Source organism: Schistocerca serialis, chromosome 12 (genome assembly GCF_023864345.2).
Source record: "Schistocerca serialis cubense isolate TAMUIC-IGC-003099 chromosome 12, iqSchSeri2.2, whole genome shotgun sequence".
NCBI lineage: Eukaryota > Metazoa > Arthropoda > Insecta > Orthoptera > Acrididae > Schistocerca > Schistocerca serialis.
Window position 1 is genome coordinate 159,312,272 of NC_064649.1, and position 18,203 is coordinate 159,330,474.

General features: G+C 40.7%; 1 protein-coding gene across 1 annotated transcript in view; it reads right to left on the minus strand.

The window, feature by feature from the left end:
• Positions 1-18,203, minus strand: part of LOC126428465 (serine/threonine-protein kinase 11-interacting protein) — a 294,026-nt gene that overhangs the window by 221,082 nt on the left and 54,741 nt on the right. The window contains exon 4 of the mRNA XM_050090398.1: positions 10,696-10,889. Within this exon, the coding sequence (XP_049946355.1) occupies positions 10,696-10,889 (194 nt within the window). The remainder of the gene's footprint in view (positions 1-10,695; positions 10,890-18,203) is intronic.

Genomic DNA, 18,203 nt, shown 5'->3' on the forward strand with positions numbered 1-18,203 from the left:
CTTCTTCAGAAACGCTTTCCTTGCCATTGCCAGTCTACATTTTATATCCTCTCTACTTCGACCATCATCAGTTCTTTTGCTCCCCAAATAGCAAAACTCCTTTACTACTTTAAGTGTCTCATTTCCTAATCTAATTCCCTCAGTATCACCCGACTTGATTCGACTACATTCCATTATCCTCGTTTTGCTTTTGTTGATGTTCATCTTATATCCTACTTTCAAGACGCTATCCATTCCGTTCAACTGCTCTTCCAAGTTCTTTGCTGTCTCTGACAGAATTACAATGTCATCGGCGAACCCCAAAGTTTTTATTTCTTCTCCATGGATTTTAATACCTACTCCGAATTTTTCTTTTGCTTTCTTTACTGCTTGCTCAATATACAGATTGAACAACATTGGGGAGAGGCTACAACCCTTTCTCACTCCCTTCCCAACCGCTGCTTCCCTTTCATGCCCCTCGACTCTTGTAACTGCCATCTGCTTTCTGTACAAATTGAAAATAGCCTTTCGCTCCCAGTATTTTACCCCTGCCACCTTCAGAATTTGAAAGAGATTATTCCAGTCAACATTGGCAAAAGCTTTCTCTAAGTCTACAAATGCCTGAAACGTAGGTTTGCCTTTCCTTAATCTATTTTTTAAGATAAGTTGTAGGGTCAGTATTTCCTTATGTGTTCCAACATTCCTACAGAATCCAAACTGATCTACCATGAGGTTGCCTTCTACCACTTTTTCCATTCGTCTGTAAAGAGTTCGTGTTAGTATTTTGCAGCTGTGACTTATTAAACTGATAGTTCGGTAATTTTCACATCTGTCAACACCTGCTTTCTTTGGGATTGGAATTATTATATTCTTCTTGAAGTCTGAGGGTATTTCGCCTGTTTCATACATCTTGCTCACCAGATGGTAGAGTTTTGTCAGGACTGGCTCTCCCAAGGCTGTCAGTATGGAATGTTGTCTACTCCCGGGGCCTTGTTTCGACTTAGGTCTTTCAGTGCTCTGTCAAACTCTTCACGCAATATCATATCTCCCATTTAATCTTGAACCACTTGCATGAATATCAAGAGGTCAGATGGAAACCCAGTTCTAAGCAAAGAAGGGAAACAGAAAGGTGGGAGGAGTATATAGAGTGTCTATACAGGGGCGATGTTTTAGAGGACAATATTGTGGAAATGGAAGAGGAGGTAGATGAAGATGAAATGGGAGATAGGATACAGCGTGAAGAGTTTGACAGAGGACTGAGGTGATAAAGGTGCCATTATCGACACCTCACCGAGTTTGAATGAGGTCACGTAATAGCACTACGAGAAGCTGGCACTGGTGATCGCGAGAAGATCGGGCTCCAGATTGTCGTGCGATTCTACCGAGTGGGAAGGCTATCGTGTTCAGTGCACGGCTCTGGTGCGTCGTACTGACCTGTGGCAGCACATTGAGCAGCAGTTGGCACCTCTGTCACACAATGAACTGTTACAAATTTCTTACTTTGACGACTTTGACCCCTGTAGCACGCATTCCACTGACCCCAAACCACCGGCATTTGTGACACCAGTGGTGTCAAGCGAGAGTTCAGTGGAGGGCAACATGCACGTCTGTCATGTTTCTGATGAAAGTCGGTTCTGCCTCGGTGCCAGCGATGGCTGTGTGTCTGTTAGGAGGAGGCCATTTGATGGGTCTGAAACCGACCTATCTGGCTGCCAGAAAGACTGGACGTACAACTGTAGTTACGGTCTGGGTTGTGATTTTATACGACAGCAGGTGCCCTCTCGTAGTTATCCCACATACCCTGACTGCAAATTAGTACGTCACTCTGTCAATTCGACCTGCCGTGCTACCATTCGTGAACAGCATTCCGGACATTCGCCCGAGTACCACTTTCGTAACCCGACACACCGTACAGAGTGTCGACGTGTCGTGTCAGCCTGCTCACTCACCAGATCTGTCTCCGGTCGAGCACATACGGGACATCTTCGGATGACAATTCTGGCGTCGTCATTACCAGGCATTAACTGTCCCTGTATTGAACGACTGAGTGCAAGATGCGTAGAACTCTGTCATACAAACTGACATCCGCCACCTGCACGACATAATGCGTGCACATTTGGATGCTCGCATTCGACATTCTGGTTGCTACATTGGTTATTAATGTATGTGGTGTCACAAGGCTTAGGCCTGTTCCACCCCTCATTAAATCGATCAAGACTTATACGAATAATTGTAAGAGCAGTTATAATTATTATGTTCTTTAAGTTTGTTTTTGGGTTTTCAGAAATACTGTGGGAAGAAAGTTTAGTTATGTTGCAGATGACATGAAAGATGTTGCCCGACAATCACCACGAAAGTTCGACATAGCGGCAAGTGGGCGAGGAATAAAATGAATGCTTCAAACTACCGCAAGCCACGGAAGAGCCCGGGCCGCGAGAGCGTCGAGTTTCTTAGATCGTTGTTGGACAACGTCAGAGGAAGAGATATTCTGCTTTCTCTTTGTAAATAGATAGACTGAGTCTTGAGAGGTTTGTGTAAAACGTATAGGCGGGTGACACATTAGGTGGGACCCGATGCCTGTAATACTTCCACAGTTATTAAAAAGTTGTTAAACGGCAAAACAAATAGTTCATCATTTATATAGATAAAAAGTAGTAAAGGTATAGGAAAGGAAGAGTTGTGGCGTCAGAATGAAAAGTGATACATCACTCAGCAACGAAGAAGGACGTAAACAGCGGGCATTACGTGGTGAAAACAAATCAACTGATAAAATAGTAAGTCTGTAATTAAGCATAAAGCCACGTAACACTGCATGTACCAGCTTTTCACATTTGCAATGGCTTTCCCATGCTTACATTAACCTGTGATCTTGCAATGTCAATCACTTACAAATGTTACTCTACATTAATTACTTATTGGTGTTGTGATTTTTTTTCCATCTTGAGCTAAAAAACATGCACCATTTCCAAAGAAATTCTTTTACACATGTTTACGGTATGAAGCATAGATCGGACTAGATATTACCGTGACACAGACTTAGCTTATTTCAAAATACCCTGTATTAAAAGGCTTTGAAGCTTTGCAATAAAATATGGTCCAAGATCGAGGTCTGCAAGCTAGAAACCATAGAAGCCAACTTTGAAAAATATTTTTAATGAAAATGTTATTACACTGTGGAAGATTTACAAATAAGGTACACAAGTAGCAGATATTAATTTCTGTTGTAAGAAATTTCTGGCAGAATGTAAATATCTTTGGGTTAAAAGAGATTACTCACCAAAGCGCACGAGCACTGAGGAGGCGTACACAAAATAAAGAAACTTGCTAACTTTCGAAGCTATCTTTTGATGAGCTAGAGTCAAAAACACACACACTTTCGTGTGTGTGTGTGTGTGTGTGTGTGTGTGTGTGTGTGTGTGTGTGTGTGCACGCGCGCTCTCTCTCTCTTAATGGACGCATATGTCCTTTTATATATGTCCATATTTATATACTACAGAAACAAAAAATTAAAAATACACAGTTATTATAAATGACTGAAGCGATTTCATAAATTCACTGCAGCTACATTAATTGACATACTGTTCCAAAACTCAAGTCTCATATACGAAAATTCAAGAACTTAAGATTTCTGCCACGAGAGTGCAGCAGTAAGCAGTTAAGCAAGATGGCTACATGTGCCAAGAAATCATACTATGTAACTGAACATTAGTCTGCTGTAACAGTTCAAAGACTCTTCAAAATGAAGTCTGACAGAGATCCACCGACTGCCAACTCCATTCGGCGACAGCACACGCACTTTAAAGCTTCTGGATGCCTGTGCAGGGGGAAATTGATGAATCGGCTTGCGACAAAACGAGAAACGGTTGACCGTGTGTGGACGAGTTTCGCAAGTAGCCCACAGAAGTTTGTCACTGTGATACCTCATTTCATTACTGCCCCTGCAGTAGTCGCCCTCAAACCACAACAGAGACTGTGTATTCCGATGATGTCCAAGAGTCAATTCTTCAGGACAGACGAATATCCACCAAAAAGATAGCTGTGATGCTGGACATCTCTTGTGGGGGAGAGGCAGAATGTAACAGTTTGGTTCCCACCACGATCAGTGACACGCGCAAGCTTTCAGTGAAAAGGGTGCCGAAATGTTCAATCTGCAATCAGCGAAAGGAATGTTTTGAGATACCGAAAGCCATTTCAAAAGTCCAGATACCTTTTTAGTGGGGTTAATGACTGAGGTGGGAACTCGGCTTCACATTTGTGACCCCAAAAACCGAGGAACAATCGAAACAGTGGAGCCACGACGGGTCTGGACAGTGAAAGAAGTTCCCCACGCAGAAACTGGCCAAAAACTGATTATGTCTGTTTTCTGGAAAAAAGACTGCATTCTGTCAGTGGACATTTATCTCGAGGATTTACTATAACCGGACAACATTATGCTAATAAGCCCGACCTGTCAAAGGAAGCAACTGAGAGCGAACGCCGACGAAAGATGTTCGACAGAATTCTTTTCTCGCACAACGACGCAACTGCACACACGTCTGTCGTCACGGCTGCTAAATTGATGACCCCGGACTTCCGACTAGACAACCGTCCTCCCTACCCGCCAGACCTAGTCCCTTCGAACAGATTGCACAACTTTTATTTGGGCAGACTAGAAGTGCTGCAACGGTGGTGGGCCGAGTGTCTCTGTTTTGGGGGAGAAGAAATTGAATAAATGAGTAATTTCAAACCTTCAGCTTCATTCTTTCTAGGCAAAGGCATGAACTTTTCAGCACCCATTCTTACCTTTGTAGAAAACAACTAGATTCATGACTAGTCACCAATGTTTGAATCAAATGATTGTACATAACACGTCATGTGACAATAATGATGCACTTCTATTCTGCGTACACATTCGACAACCGCTCCACAGCCTGTGCCACCCGGATTCTTCCTACCGACAGCAGCTTTTCTGAACTGCACAGGTGGAAGCTCTCCTGCAAGCCAGAACCCCCTTCAACCACGTCCAGTCCCCATCTCCACGCCTTGACCTCCCCCGTCTCACCCACCTTTTGCCTTCCCCAGCTCACTTGCTCAGTGCTTTGCCGTCCTTTCCCTTGCCCATATTTCACTTATATAAAGCTACACTCTGGTCAAATACCTTCAGAAAATATTTCCAAATATTTAAATTTATATTTCTTATTAGCAAGTTCTCATTTTTGACAAATGCTTTTCTCACTATTGCCAGTTTGTATTTTATATCTTCTCTACTTCCATTGTCAACAGTTATTTTAGTGCCCAAATAGCAAAACTCGTCAACTATTTTTAGTATCCAATTTCCTCATCTAATTCTATCAGCATCACTTATCTCAATTCTGTTCCTTTCCACTACCCTCATTTTACCTTTGTCAATGTTTGTCTCACAACTTCTCTTCGACTCAGTATTTGTTCTGTATGACTGCTCTTCCAAACCCTTTGCAGCCTGTAACAGAATTAGCTCACCGAATGTACAGACTAGAGGTTACGACACTGTCTCACTCCCTTCTCGACAACTGTTCCCTTTCGATCCTTCGACTCTTACAGCTGCACTCTCATTTCTGAAGAAGTTAGACGAATTTTCGCTCCTAGCATTTTATCCCTACTATCTACAGGATTATACAGGGTGTATTTCAATCGACGTTGTCAAGAGCTTTATCGAAATCTATAAATATACTAGAATCATATGTTTGTAATTATTTAACCTGTCTTCTGAGATCAGTATTGTGAACTAATCTACCCCAAGGTCAGCTTCTACCAATATTTCCATTCTTCTGTCAATAGCTTGTAGTGGTATCTTGCAATTGTGACTGATTATAAATGACAGTTCAGCAACATTCACATGTTAGAGTGTCTGCCTCCTTTACAATAGCAATTATGACATTCTTGTTGAAGTTTGATGGTATTTCGCATGTCTGGAACGTCACACATACCAGGTGGAATAATTTTGTCACAGCTGGATCTCCCAAGGATCTCAGTAGTTCTGAAGGATTTCGTCTACTACAGGACCTTTGTTTTGATTTAGATCTTTCAGAGCTCTATCTAAATCTTCTTGCAGTATCATATCTCTTATCTTGTCTTCACCTACTTCATTTCTCCTTTCTATAATACTGTCCTCAAGTTTGCTTCCATTATACAGATCCTTCCACTTACAGTTTTCCCTTCTTTGCTTAGAACCGGGTTGCCAACTGAGCTCTTGATACCAATACAGGCTATTTGACTCTTCTCCAAAGGTCTCTCTTTAAATTTCCCATATGAAGAATCTCTTGCACTGTCTATGAATCTCATTTTTTAGACATCTGGATTTCTTTTTTCCTCCTTCATTTATTGCTGTTTTCAGATGTCAATTAGGTTCAATATTTCATGTGTTATCCAAGGATATCTACTGGACATTTTTTTGCCTAACTGATGCCCTGCTGTCTTCACTATTTCATCTTTCAAAGCTACCCACTCATCTTCATTTTATTCCTTTCCTCTGCCTCAGCCAATGTTGGCTAATGTTCCCTCTAAAACAACAAGCAACCTCCAGTTCTTTCAACTTACCCATGCACCATTTCTTTTATTTCCAGGTTTCTGCAATTTCTTCCATATTAATCACAGTTAACAATCGATAAATTACAGTCAGACCCCACAACTTCCTCTGGAAGTGTTTTGCAGTTCAATATCTGGTTTTGAAAGCTCCTTCTTACCACCATATAATCCATTTTTAACATTCTGTTGCTTCCAGGTCTCATCCATCTATAAAGCCTTCTTTCACGATCATTAAAGCAAGTACTAGCAATGTTTAAATTGTGCTCAGTGCCAAATTCTTCTAGGCAATTTCTTGTTTCATTCACGACTCCCTGCCCAGTTGGACACCAATTACCGCAGTTGTGAGAGCAAATGTTTCACGACAGACAGACACTATGTACTCAACTGAAACGTAACAGCAGACATTCACCCGGTGCCCAATTTTTCACGCAGTTTAGTGTTTACGATGCTATATCTCTCGCATTATATGGTGTACGACGATACAATGTCACAAGTGACTTAGGTGATACATGTAACTACCGTATGGAAAATATGTTGAGAATACATTTCATAGTTAACAAGCAACAAATTGAAAGATCACGCACGATGCAGGAGTTTTACTGCACAAATAGTGAAAATTTAGTAAGCAATAACCTCTTTTCATTTCATCATTTTGTGGGGTGGTGTCAGGTAGAAAAATCTTCAAAAATGTTTGAAAAAATGTGTACAGTTTGTCGGAAGTTGCTAAGTGCTTTCATTCTCAAATACTTGTGAGTTACACTGCCTGAGGGCAAACGTGCATTTGTAACTGTATTACTTGCCTTATTGTGTTGAACTTTCAACTTAAGTTTATATCTCTTAATGAGTGAATTGTGACAGCAGTCTAAATATTTAAATTCAGTCAATAATTAAATAGGTTACATATTGAAAATTGAAGTTTTGTTGCCTCTACACTGCAACTGGTATAGGGTTTCAGGACTGTGTTTTAGTAATGTAGATTAGAAACATTTAATTTAAAAACTAACAGGTATATAATAATATTATATTCAAAGAATGAATTCAAATGGACTGACAAGAAAAATTGTGTGGTTGTTTGAAAAATTGAAAGGGAAAAGGGAGGGGTGAGGAAAGTGAATTGAGAACTAAAAGCAGTCAACATAAATTGAAGACGGAACAGATATCTCAGAAAGTTAATCTCTACACTGTTCGAACAACAAACTGTCAGTGTACTGCTTAATGCTATTCGTATTGTCAACACTTAATCTTAATCTGCATCTACATCCACATTTATACTCCGCAAGCCACCCAACGGTGTGTGGCGGAGAGCGCTTTACGTGCCACTGTCATTACCTCCCTTACCGGTTCCAGTCGCGTATGGTTTGTGGGAAGAACGACTGCCGGAAAGCCTCCATGCGCACTCTAATCTCACTAATTTTACATTCGCGATCTGCTCGGGAGGTATAAGTAGGGGGAAGCAATATATTCGATACCTCATCCAGAAACACACCCTCTCGAAACCTGGCGAGCAAGCTACACCGTGATGCAGAGCGCCTCTCTTGCAGAGTCTGCCACTTGAGTTTGTTAAACATCTCCGTAACGCTATCGCGGTTACCAAATAACCCTGTGACGAAACGCGCCGCTCTTCTTTGGATCTTCTCTATCTCCTCCGTCAACCCGATCTGGTACAGATCCCACACTGATGAGCAATACTCAAGTATAGGTCGAACGACTGTTTTGTAAGCCACCTCCTTTGTTGATGGACTACATTTTCTAAGGACTCTCCCAATGAATCTCAACCTGGTACCCACCTTACCAACAATTAATTTTATATGATCATTCCACTTCAAATCGTTCCACACACATACTCCCAGATATTTTACAGAAGTAACTGCTACCAGTGTTTGTTCCGCCATCATATAATCATACAATAAAGGATCCTTCTTTCTATGTATTCGCAATACATTACATTTGTCTATGTTAAGGGTCAGTTGCCACTCCCTGCACCAAGTGCCTATCTGCTGCAGATCTTCCTGCATTTCGATACAGTTTTCTAATGCTGCAACTTCTCTGTATACTGTCCGCCCCCGGTAGCTGAGTGGTCATCGTGACAGACTGTCAATCCTAAGGGCCCGGGTTCGATTCTCGGCTGGGTCGGAGATTTTCTCCGCTCAGGGACTGGGTGTTGTGTTGTTCTAATCATCATCATCATTTCATCCTCATCGACGCGCAGGTCGCTGAAGTGGTGTCAACTCGAAAGACCTGCACCAGGCGAACGGTCTACCCAACGGGAGGCCCTAGCCACACGACATTTCATTTTTCTGTATACTACAGTTAATTAGTACAAAAACTATTACTCTCAAAAAAAAAAAAAAAAAAAGAAGAAGAAGAAAACTTCTAGCACTTCAGCTAGCCGGAGTGGCTGAGCGGCTCTAGGCGCTTCAGTCTGGAACCGCGCGACCGCTACGGTCGCAGGTTCGAATCCTGCCTTGGGCATGGATGTGTGTGATGTCCTTAGGTAGTTAGGTTTAAGTAGTTCTAGGTTCTAGGGGACTGTTGACCTTAGCAGTTAAGTCCCATAGTGCTCAGGACAATTTTTCTAGCACCTCAGTTTTACTACGTAGCTGATGTTCACCTTCTATTTGTCGCCTAACGTTTACTCGATTACAACGGCATTCTTCAACTAAATTTATGTTCACGCCTATAAATACTGAATCCTATTTACAGCACATCACTACTCGTAACGCAGCATTATAATGAACAAGGCTACTTGCCGTGTACCTAACAGTCTTTTCAATACCCAAATCTAGATATTCAGATAATTTGTAGAAACAGTGGCTCGTGGCATACGTTTTTAATTTTCTTTTGAGTCGGTAGAGAGTCCCAATTTCCTGTTCTAGGTTAGATGGGAGCCCGGTGAATATCCTACCGCCGTAGCACATCACTCTGCCGCGAACCACAGATGAGAGGATGAAGTCAACACAAATATTATTTCTCTCAACACGAATATTATTTTTGCGCCTATCTCACAGTTCGGTCGAAAATGATTTTTTATTACCAGAAGCAAAATTCATTAAGGTACGGATGTTTGGGAAGCAAGTGTTAGAATTCAAAGATCCTTAGAAAGTGTTCTGGAAACTGTGCGTTTATCTACTTTACACAATATCTCTACCACTCACTTCTGTCGAACCGACACTTTACGTAATTTATGTGCTCATTATGACAACATAATTCAGTAAAAGAGCAGGCATTGAAAATATAGGGTGATCAAAAAGTCAGTATAAATTTGAAAACTTAATAAACCACGGAATAATGTAGATATAGAGGTATAAATTGACACACATGCTTGGAATGACATGGGGTTTTAATAGAAGGGAAAAAGAAGAAGAAGAAGAAGAAGAAGAAGGAAAAAGTTCACAAAATGTCTGACAGATGGCGCTGGACAGCAAAACATCAGTAACTGCTACCGTGACGGGTGAGAAGTACGTCGATATGTTACAGAATCCCATCATCCCCAGCCTGGCTGATAAACACCTGCTGAAACGTACGATGTTTACGCAGGATGGCGCTCCACCCCATATTGCTAGACGCGTGAAAGATCTCTTGCGCGCGTCGTTTGGTGATGATCGCGTGCTCAGCCGCCACTTTCGTCATGCTTGGCCTCCCAGGTCCCCAGACCTCACTCAGTGCGATTATAGGCTTTGTGGTTACCTGAAGTCGCAAGTGTATCACGATTGACCGACATCTCTAGGGATGCCGAAAGACAACATCCGACACCAATGCCTCACCATAACTCCGGACATGCTTTACACTGCTGTTCACAACATTATTCCTCGACTACAGCTATTGTTGAGGAACGATGGTGGGCGTATTGAGCATTTCCTGTCAAGAACATCATCTTTGCTTTGTCTTACTTTGTTATGCTAATTATTGCTATTCTGATCAGATGTAGCGCCATCTGTCGGACATTTCTTGAACTTTTGTATCTTTTTGGTTTTAATAAGACCCCGTGTCATTCCAAGAGTGTGTGTCAATTTGTACCTCTCTATCTACATTATTCCGTGATTAATTCAGTTTTCAAATTTATACTGACTTTTTGATCACACGGTATATAAAATACGCTGATAATCTCAAGTGGAGGAGCTCCCGAGGTGACGCGGTGCCGAACGGAGCAGCTCGACCGTGCCAGTCGCTCACCTCGCAGGTGAGGGCGGCGGAGTGCAGCACGGCGGCAGCGAGGACGCGGTGGCGCGGGTGGAAGGCCAGCGGGTTGGCGCGCAGGTCGAGGCGGCGCAGCGCGGGCAGCCCGGACAGCGGCGCCAGGCAGCCGTGCGCCGCCAGGCAGTTGCCCGACAGGTCCAGCTCCACCAGGGACGCCAGCCGCGACACACCTGCGGCGGGAAACACTCTGTCTGTTCACGTTACGTGTTTGGAGAGGTTAATAAATTTTGCTCGGGTATAGGAATCTCTGACCACTCCGCATTAGTCATTGAACTACCGAAACTCTATAAAGAAATTTCGTGTAACAAAAGCCACACGAATACGAACTTCAATGAAAAAAACCTAACTATATTTAGCAATAAGTTAAGTGAGGTCGAATGGCCTTATGACAGCTGTATCTCAAGTAGTACTAACTTTAACAAATTTCTTGGTAGGTTTCTTGAAATACTCAATTAAACTTTTCTACTTAAAACCAAATGTAACAAAACGACTAGGAAGATTCAATGGATAACTCGGGGTATAAAAATTTCTAGTGCCAGAAAGAGGCAACTACAAAATGAACTGAAGTATAACAAAAACAGGCGTTTTGCTGTGTATGTGAAACATTATAAAGCCATATTCAAAAAAGTTGTAAAGGCAGCAAAACAAATGGCAAACAATAAGTTTATTTTACAACATAATAGTAAGACAGAGGCAGTGTGGTCTGTTGTCAAATCAGAGTTAGGTGTTAAAGTCAGTAGTAATGAAATAACTAAGATTAAAGTAGATGATAATGTTGTTGTAAACCCAGCTCAAATATCAGAATGTTTTAATGAATTCTTCATAAATGTAGCAAAGTCAGAAGTTGATGTAGCAGGATATCAGAGTAAAGTAAATCCCTTTGGACTCGACCAAGAAGCCGAGTATCTCACAGATTTTAAAAAAGTCACAATAAAGGATGTGAAAAATGTTATATTGTCATTAAAAAATAAAAATTCTGCTGGGTGGGATGGGACACCAAGTAAAGTGATTAAAGCAGTATATGACATAATAGCACCCCCGCTAGCTAAAATAATCAACCGATCTTTTGAACAGGGATGTGTTAAAATATGCCAAAGAGAGACCTCTGTTCGAGAAAGGGTTGAGGGAAGATATGGGAAACTATCGCCCTATTTCTATTCTCCCAATCCTGTCAAAAGTGTTAGAGAAAGTAGCTGCAAACGAGATCAAAAATTTTATTGTAAAAAATGATATTATTGTAAGTAACCAATTTGGATTCTAACAAGGAAAAAACACACTGGATGCAGTAAATAACTTTATTGAGAAGATATTCAAATCATTGGATCAGAGGAGTAAAGTCGCAGGTATCTTCTGCGATCTTTCAAAAGCATTTGACTCGGTGAACCATGACTTGCTTATCTACAAATTAAACAAATATGGTATTAAGGACAAAGCTCTGAAATGGCTCACATCATACTTGCACAACAGAAAGCAAAGGGTAAGCGTCACATCAAATGGAGTGAATTATTATTCTAAATGGAGTACAGTATCACAAAGTGTGCCTCAAGGCTCCATTTTGGGGCCAATCCTGTTCCTATTCTACGTAAATGACTTGCCCGTAAATATAAATTCCCCGTCAGTTCTGTTTGTGGATGATAGTTCTGTTTTAATTGAAGACGATGCAGAAAAAATTCAGAGCTCCATTGTGAGCACAATGGGTAGTCTAGAAAACTGGTTACAGTTAAATGGCTTGAAACTGAACATTGCAAAAACCAATATGGTACATTTCAAAACCAAACATTTGAAATGTGTGGATCTTAAAATCCATCATCACAATCATCATATGGAAGAAGTTAACACAGCCAAATTCCTAGGACTAAAGGAGGACAACAACTTAAACTGGAGTACACATATTGAGTTCCTATCAAATAAAATAAGCAGCTTTGCATTTGCAATGCAAATATTAGCAAACTCTACCGACATGAGTACACGAAAAATAGCATATCATAGTTATTTTGAATCTGTCATTAGGTATGGTATCATTTTTTGAGGAAATTAAAGGAGTGTATCTCAAATACTGAAACTGCAAAAGAAAATTATACGATACATGTGTAGTGCACAACAAACAGAATCTTGTCGCCCATTATTTCGGAACTTGCAAATCCTAACAGTTCCCTCCACATACATTTATGAAATCATAATCTTTGTACACAGCAGACAAAAATTATTCGAGGAAAATCATTTTAACCACACATACAAGACAAGAAATAAAAATAATTTTATGTTACCCACACACCATTTGAAATTATATGCACGAACTCCACAGTATATGGGAATGACAATATATAATATAACAAGCTAATGGGCAAAAATATATTTAATATGAAGCCAGAGAGTCTAAAAATAAGGCTACAGCAGATTCTGTGGGAGAAATGCTACTATTCATTAGAAGAATCCATAAAGGATGACAAGATAATTTGAGCAAGGGGTAATGAATTGTTAGTCTTTTATTGTATGTGTAACAAAATTGTATTATTATTATGATACCATTTGTTAAAATCACTTGTTGTAATTAATTGTTAGTTTTTTTATTGTATGTGTATTTTTATGTTGTATTATAGTTATGGTACCATTTGTTAAAATCAGGTGTTGTATGTACATGGTAAAACTTTACCAAAATTTTGACATGTCTCCTGTAACTGAATCAAATGATTTGGATTATGTATGTTATGAGACTAATAAACCACAATTCACACTCCATCTCCCGACGAGCGTGTCGCAAAAGGGAGTCGTCGAGATGTTGAAAGAGTCGAGAACAAACTGCACGCTGACAGCCAGGAACAGCCACTGCTGCAAAGTGTCCTCACTTATTCACTTCTAGATTACTACATATGCCAAAATCACCAATGTGCAAAAATGGAGATTTCACTAACAAGCATTGGTGCTTTTCATTATTTAAGTTCTCTATTACAGTACGATCACAGACAAGGTGCGTCGGTAGTAGAGGACAAAATTTGGGGTCCGTTACTGGGAAAGCAAAAACGAGCACAATTTATAACACCGAATGTGGCTCGATCATGATTTTGGTGCTCTGTTACTGATCTTCACTGCACTGTTAAAACATGAATGTTCAAAGTACACAGTTTGATATCCTTAAAAAGTTGCTTGCGTCTGATTACAGACACAAATTTCTGTGTAGCAATGTGACTGATTACACTTCAGCTCTTCATTCAAAGTTCAGATCAATATACAAAGGATTAGTGTGCAACTAAAATATATTTCAAAAGTGTAACACGAAATAAGACTGCATAAAAGGTGCACAAAACGTTGCGAGGATACTGAGAAACAAAATAACCGTGGGAGAGACAAGGTAGATAATCAACTACCAGAGAGTGACAATAATCGTGGTGGGGAGTGAAAGGCTATTTACAATTTGTACAGAATCTACATGGCAGTTATAAGAGTCAAAGGGCGTGAAAGGAAAGCAGTGGTCGAGAAGGAAGTGAGACAGGGTTATTCAACCTGTATATTGAGCAAGCAGTAAAGGAAACAAGAGAAAAATTTGGAGTAGGAATTAAAATCCATGGAGAGGAAATAAAAGCTTTGAGGTTTGCCGATGACACTGTAATTATGTCAGAGACAGCAAAGCACCTGGAAAGGCAGCTGAACAGAATGTACAATGTCTTGAAAGGAGGACATAAGAAGAACATCAACAAAAGCAAAACGAGGATAATGGAATGTAGTCAAATTAAACCAGGCAATGTTCATCTACATCTACATTTATACTCCGCTAGCCACCCACCAGTGTGTGGCGGAGGGCACTTTACATGCCACTGTCATTACCTCCCTTTCCTGTTCCAGTCGCGTGTGGTTCGCGGGAAGAACGACTGCCGAAAAGCCTCCGTGCACGCTCGAATCTCTCTGATTTTACATTCGTGATCTCCTCGGGAGGTATAAGTTGGGGGAAGCAATATATTTGATACCTCGTCCAGAAACACACCCTCTCGAAACCTGGACAGCAAGCTACACCGCGATGCAGAGCGCGTCTCTTGCAGAGTCTGTCACTCGAGTTTGCTACACATCTCCGTAATGCTATCACGCCCACCAAATAACCCTGTGACAAAACACGCCGCTCTTCTTTGGATCTTCTCTATCTCTTCTGTCAACCCGACCTGGTACAGATCCCACACTGATTAGCAATACTCAAGTATAGGTCGAACGACTGTTTTGTAAGCCACCTCCTTTGTTGATGGACTACATTTGCTAAGGACTCTCCCAATTAATCTCAACCTGGCAGCCGCCTTACCAACAATTAATTTTATATGATCATTCCACTTCAAATCGTTCTGTACGCATCCTCCCAGATATTTTACAGAAGTAACTGCTACCAGTGTTTGTTCCACTATTATATAATCATACAATAAAGGACCCTTCTTTCTATGTATTCGCAAGACATTACATTTGTCTATGTTAAGGGTAAGTTGCCACTCCCTGCACCAAGTGCCTATCCGCTGCAGATCTTCCTGCATTTCGCTGCAATTTGCTAATGCTGCAACTTCTCTGTATACTACAGCATCATCCGCGAAAAGCTGCATGGAACTTCCGACACCATCTACTAGGTCATTTGTATATATTGTGAAAAGCAATGGTCCCATAACACTCCCCTGTGGCACGCCAGAGGTTACTTTAACGTCTGTAGATGTCTCTCCATTGAGAACAACATGCGGAACTGTATCGAACGCCTTCCGGATGTGAAGGAAAATGGCATCTACCTGGGAGCCTGTATCTAATATTTTCTGGGTCTCATGAACAAATAAAGCGAGTTGGGTCTCACACAATCGCTGTTTCCAGATATAAGATTACGAAATGAGACCCTTAAAGTAGTAAATGAGTTTTTCTATTTGGGGAGCAAAATAACTGATGATGGTCAAATTAGAGAGGATATAGAATGTAGACTGGATATGGCATGGAAAGCGTTTCTGAAGAAGAGAAATTTTTTAACATTGAGTATGAATTTAAGTGCCAGGAAGTGAAATATGGATGATAAACAGTTTAGACAAGAAGAGAATACAAGTTTTCGAAATGCGGTGCTACAGAAGAATGCTGAAGACTAGATGGTGATGAGGAGGTACTGAACAGAATTGGGGAGGAGAGAAATTTGTGGCACAACAAGGGATCAGTTAGCAGGACACGTTCTGCAGCATCAAGGGATCACCAGTTTAGTGCTGGAGGGAAAAGTGTGGGGTAAAATCGTAGAGGGAGCCAAGAGATGAATATGCTAAGCAGATTCAGAAGTATGCAGGTAGCAGTAGTTACTGGGAGATGAAGAGGCTTGCACAGTATAGAGTAGCATGGAGAGCTGCATCAAACCAGCCTCTGGACTGAGGACGACAATAATAACAACGTATCTGAAAATTCAAACGCCTCACTTTCTCTAAAGTAGAAACAATGATTACAAAGAAGTTGGCAGCCCTGCAGCCAGGCGACTAGCACGAGTTTTGGTGTTCTCGTAAAGGTAAGTCATTTTAGATTATAAAACATATAGTTTAGTACTGATTACATGCTAAATAGGTGTATTAGTGTGCCTTTTAAGTGTACCATTAAAGGTTTCATTTTTCTTTACGTAATACAGCAGAAAACACGAAGAGATCGTACAGTCGTATTTTCTGTTTACGTTTTGCCGCAGCAAATCTGTAGAATTTCGTTTAGTTGTTCTTTGCTCTCTCCAGCAATTTAACTTAGCGTACCTCTTCATTATTTAATTAGCTTTTCCAGAAAGTAGTGTAAAGTTTAAGTTGTTGTTTCAGGAACTTTGCACTGTTGTTTTTGCTTACACACAGTTGCATATAGGCCAAATTTGTGGAACCATATTTTTGTGTTTATCTGTAATTTAACTGACTTATTCTTAATAAACCGTTACGCTTATCACGAGTGAAAAGTGCTCGAATTGCTGTAGAATTGTTAGGTTGGGGCTTTTCTGTGACGGGTGCTGTAGTTTTTTCCATGTGGGTGACTGTAGTAGTGTGGGAATAGAGGAAGTAAATGAGACTCATCAGTGGTTTTGTAGGATTTGTAGTAGAGATAGGATGATACTAGAACAGGAGGGGAAAATTGCCGCCCTTCAGGCTGAATTGAAAAGTAAGAATGTAGGGAAATCAGTAAAGAGAAAGAAAGTGTTGTTGTTAGATAGTTCCAATGAAAGAGTTGTTGGCCAAATTTTGCGAGATGAACTAGGATCAGAATACCAGGCCACCAATTTTTTTAAATCTAGTGCTCGTCTGGAGCAGGTGACAGAGGATTTAGGATCACTTTGCAAAGATTTCACTAAGGAAGACACCGTGGTTATAGTGGGTGGGGCAGAGATCCTGGGTACAGTATAGAGTGTGACCTGGCAAAGATTGCATCAGCATCGAAGCATACTAGAGTTGAGTTTGTACCTGTTCTTGGGCGCCATGACCGACCTCATTTGAACAGAGTCAATTTGGAACTGGAACGGCTGCTTAAGTCGGGTGCGGGGTCACACATTGGTGTGGTTCCTGTTGATTCTCTCAGTAGGTGGGATTATACTAGGCATGGCCTTCACCTCAACAGGAAGGGGGAAGGGTAAATTGGCTGGGAAAACAGCAGGAAAGTTAAAGGGGGGAGGCACTGTCATGAGTGGTAAAATACCAGTGGTTATAGGGTTCAGAAAAGACCCTTTTGTAGGGTAGGAAGGACAGAAACAAACCAAATTTTAGGAGAGGTTAGAACTGAGACAAACCTCCAGTTTGAGAAAGAAACCAAAAAACATACTTCTAGCTTATCACATCAGCATAAACAGCTATAGGTTAAGAATTTTCAACAGTCAGCAGATATTTTAACTCAACCAAATTAGATATTTTAACTCAACCAAATTCTAACTCAGTCAATGTGAAATGTCAGCTATCTTTATTGCATCGTAATATTCGAGGACTGAGAAATAAAATTAATGAATTAACTATCTGCATAGATGAATTAGAGTCTTCAAACCCAGCTGACATAATCTGCCTCTCTGAACATCATGTGACCACTGGTATACAACTTTTAAGTGTTACAGGTTTTAGGTTAGCATCTCACTTTCGTAGATCAGAAATGGAGTTGCCACATTCATCAGGAACTGTCATAAATTTAAGAACATAGACATTCATAAATTTTGCCTAGAACAGCATATGGAAGCATGTGCAACAGAAGTAGAATTTCACAAAAAATCATTCATAGTATTAAGTGTATATCGAGCACCTGCAGGTAACTTTAATCTGTTCGTAAACCACCTTGAAGCTGTACTGGCCCATTTAACAACCGAAAACAAAGAAATGGTGGTTGCTGGTGATTTCAATGTAGATTTCCTTAAATACTCTTCCAATAAGAATTTATTTTAGTTAGTAACACTATCATTCAACTTAATTCCCACTGTAAAGTTCCCCACTAGGATAGCCATTTGTTCACAAACAGCCATTGATAATATCTTTATAGAAAAGTCTAATGAA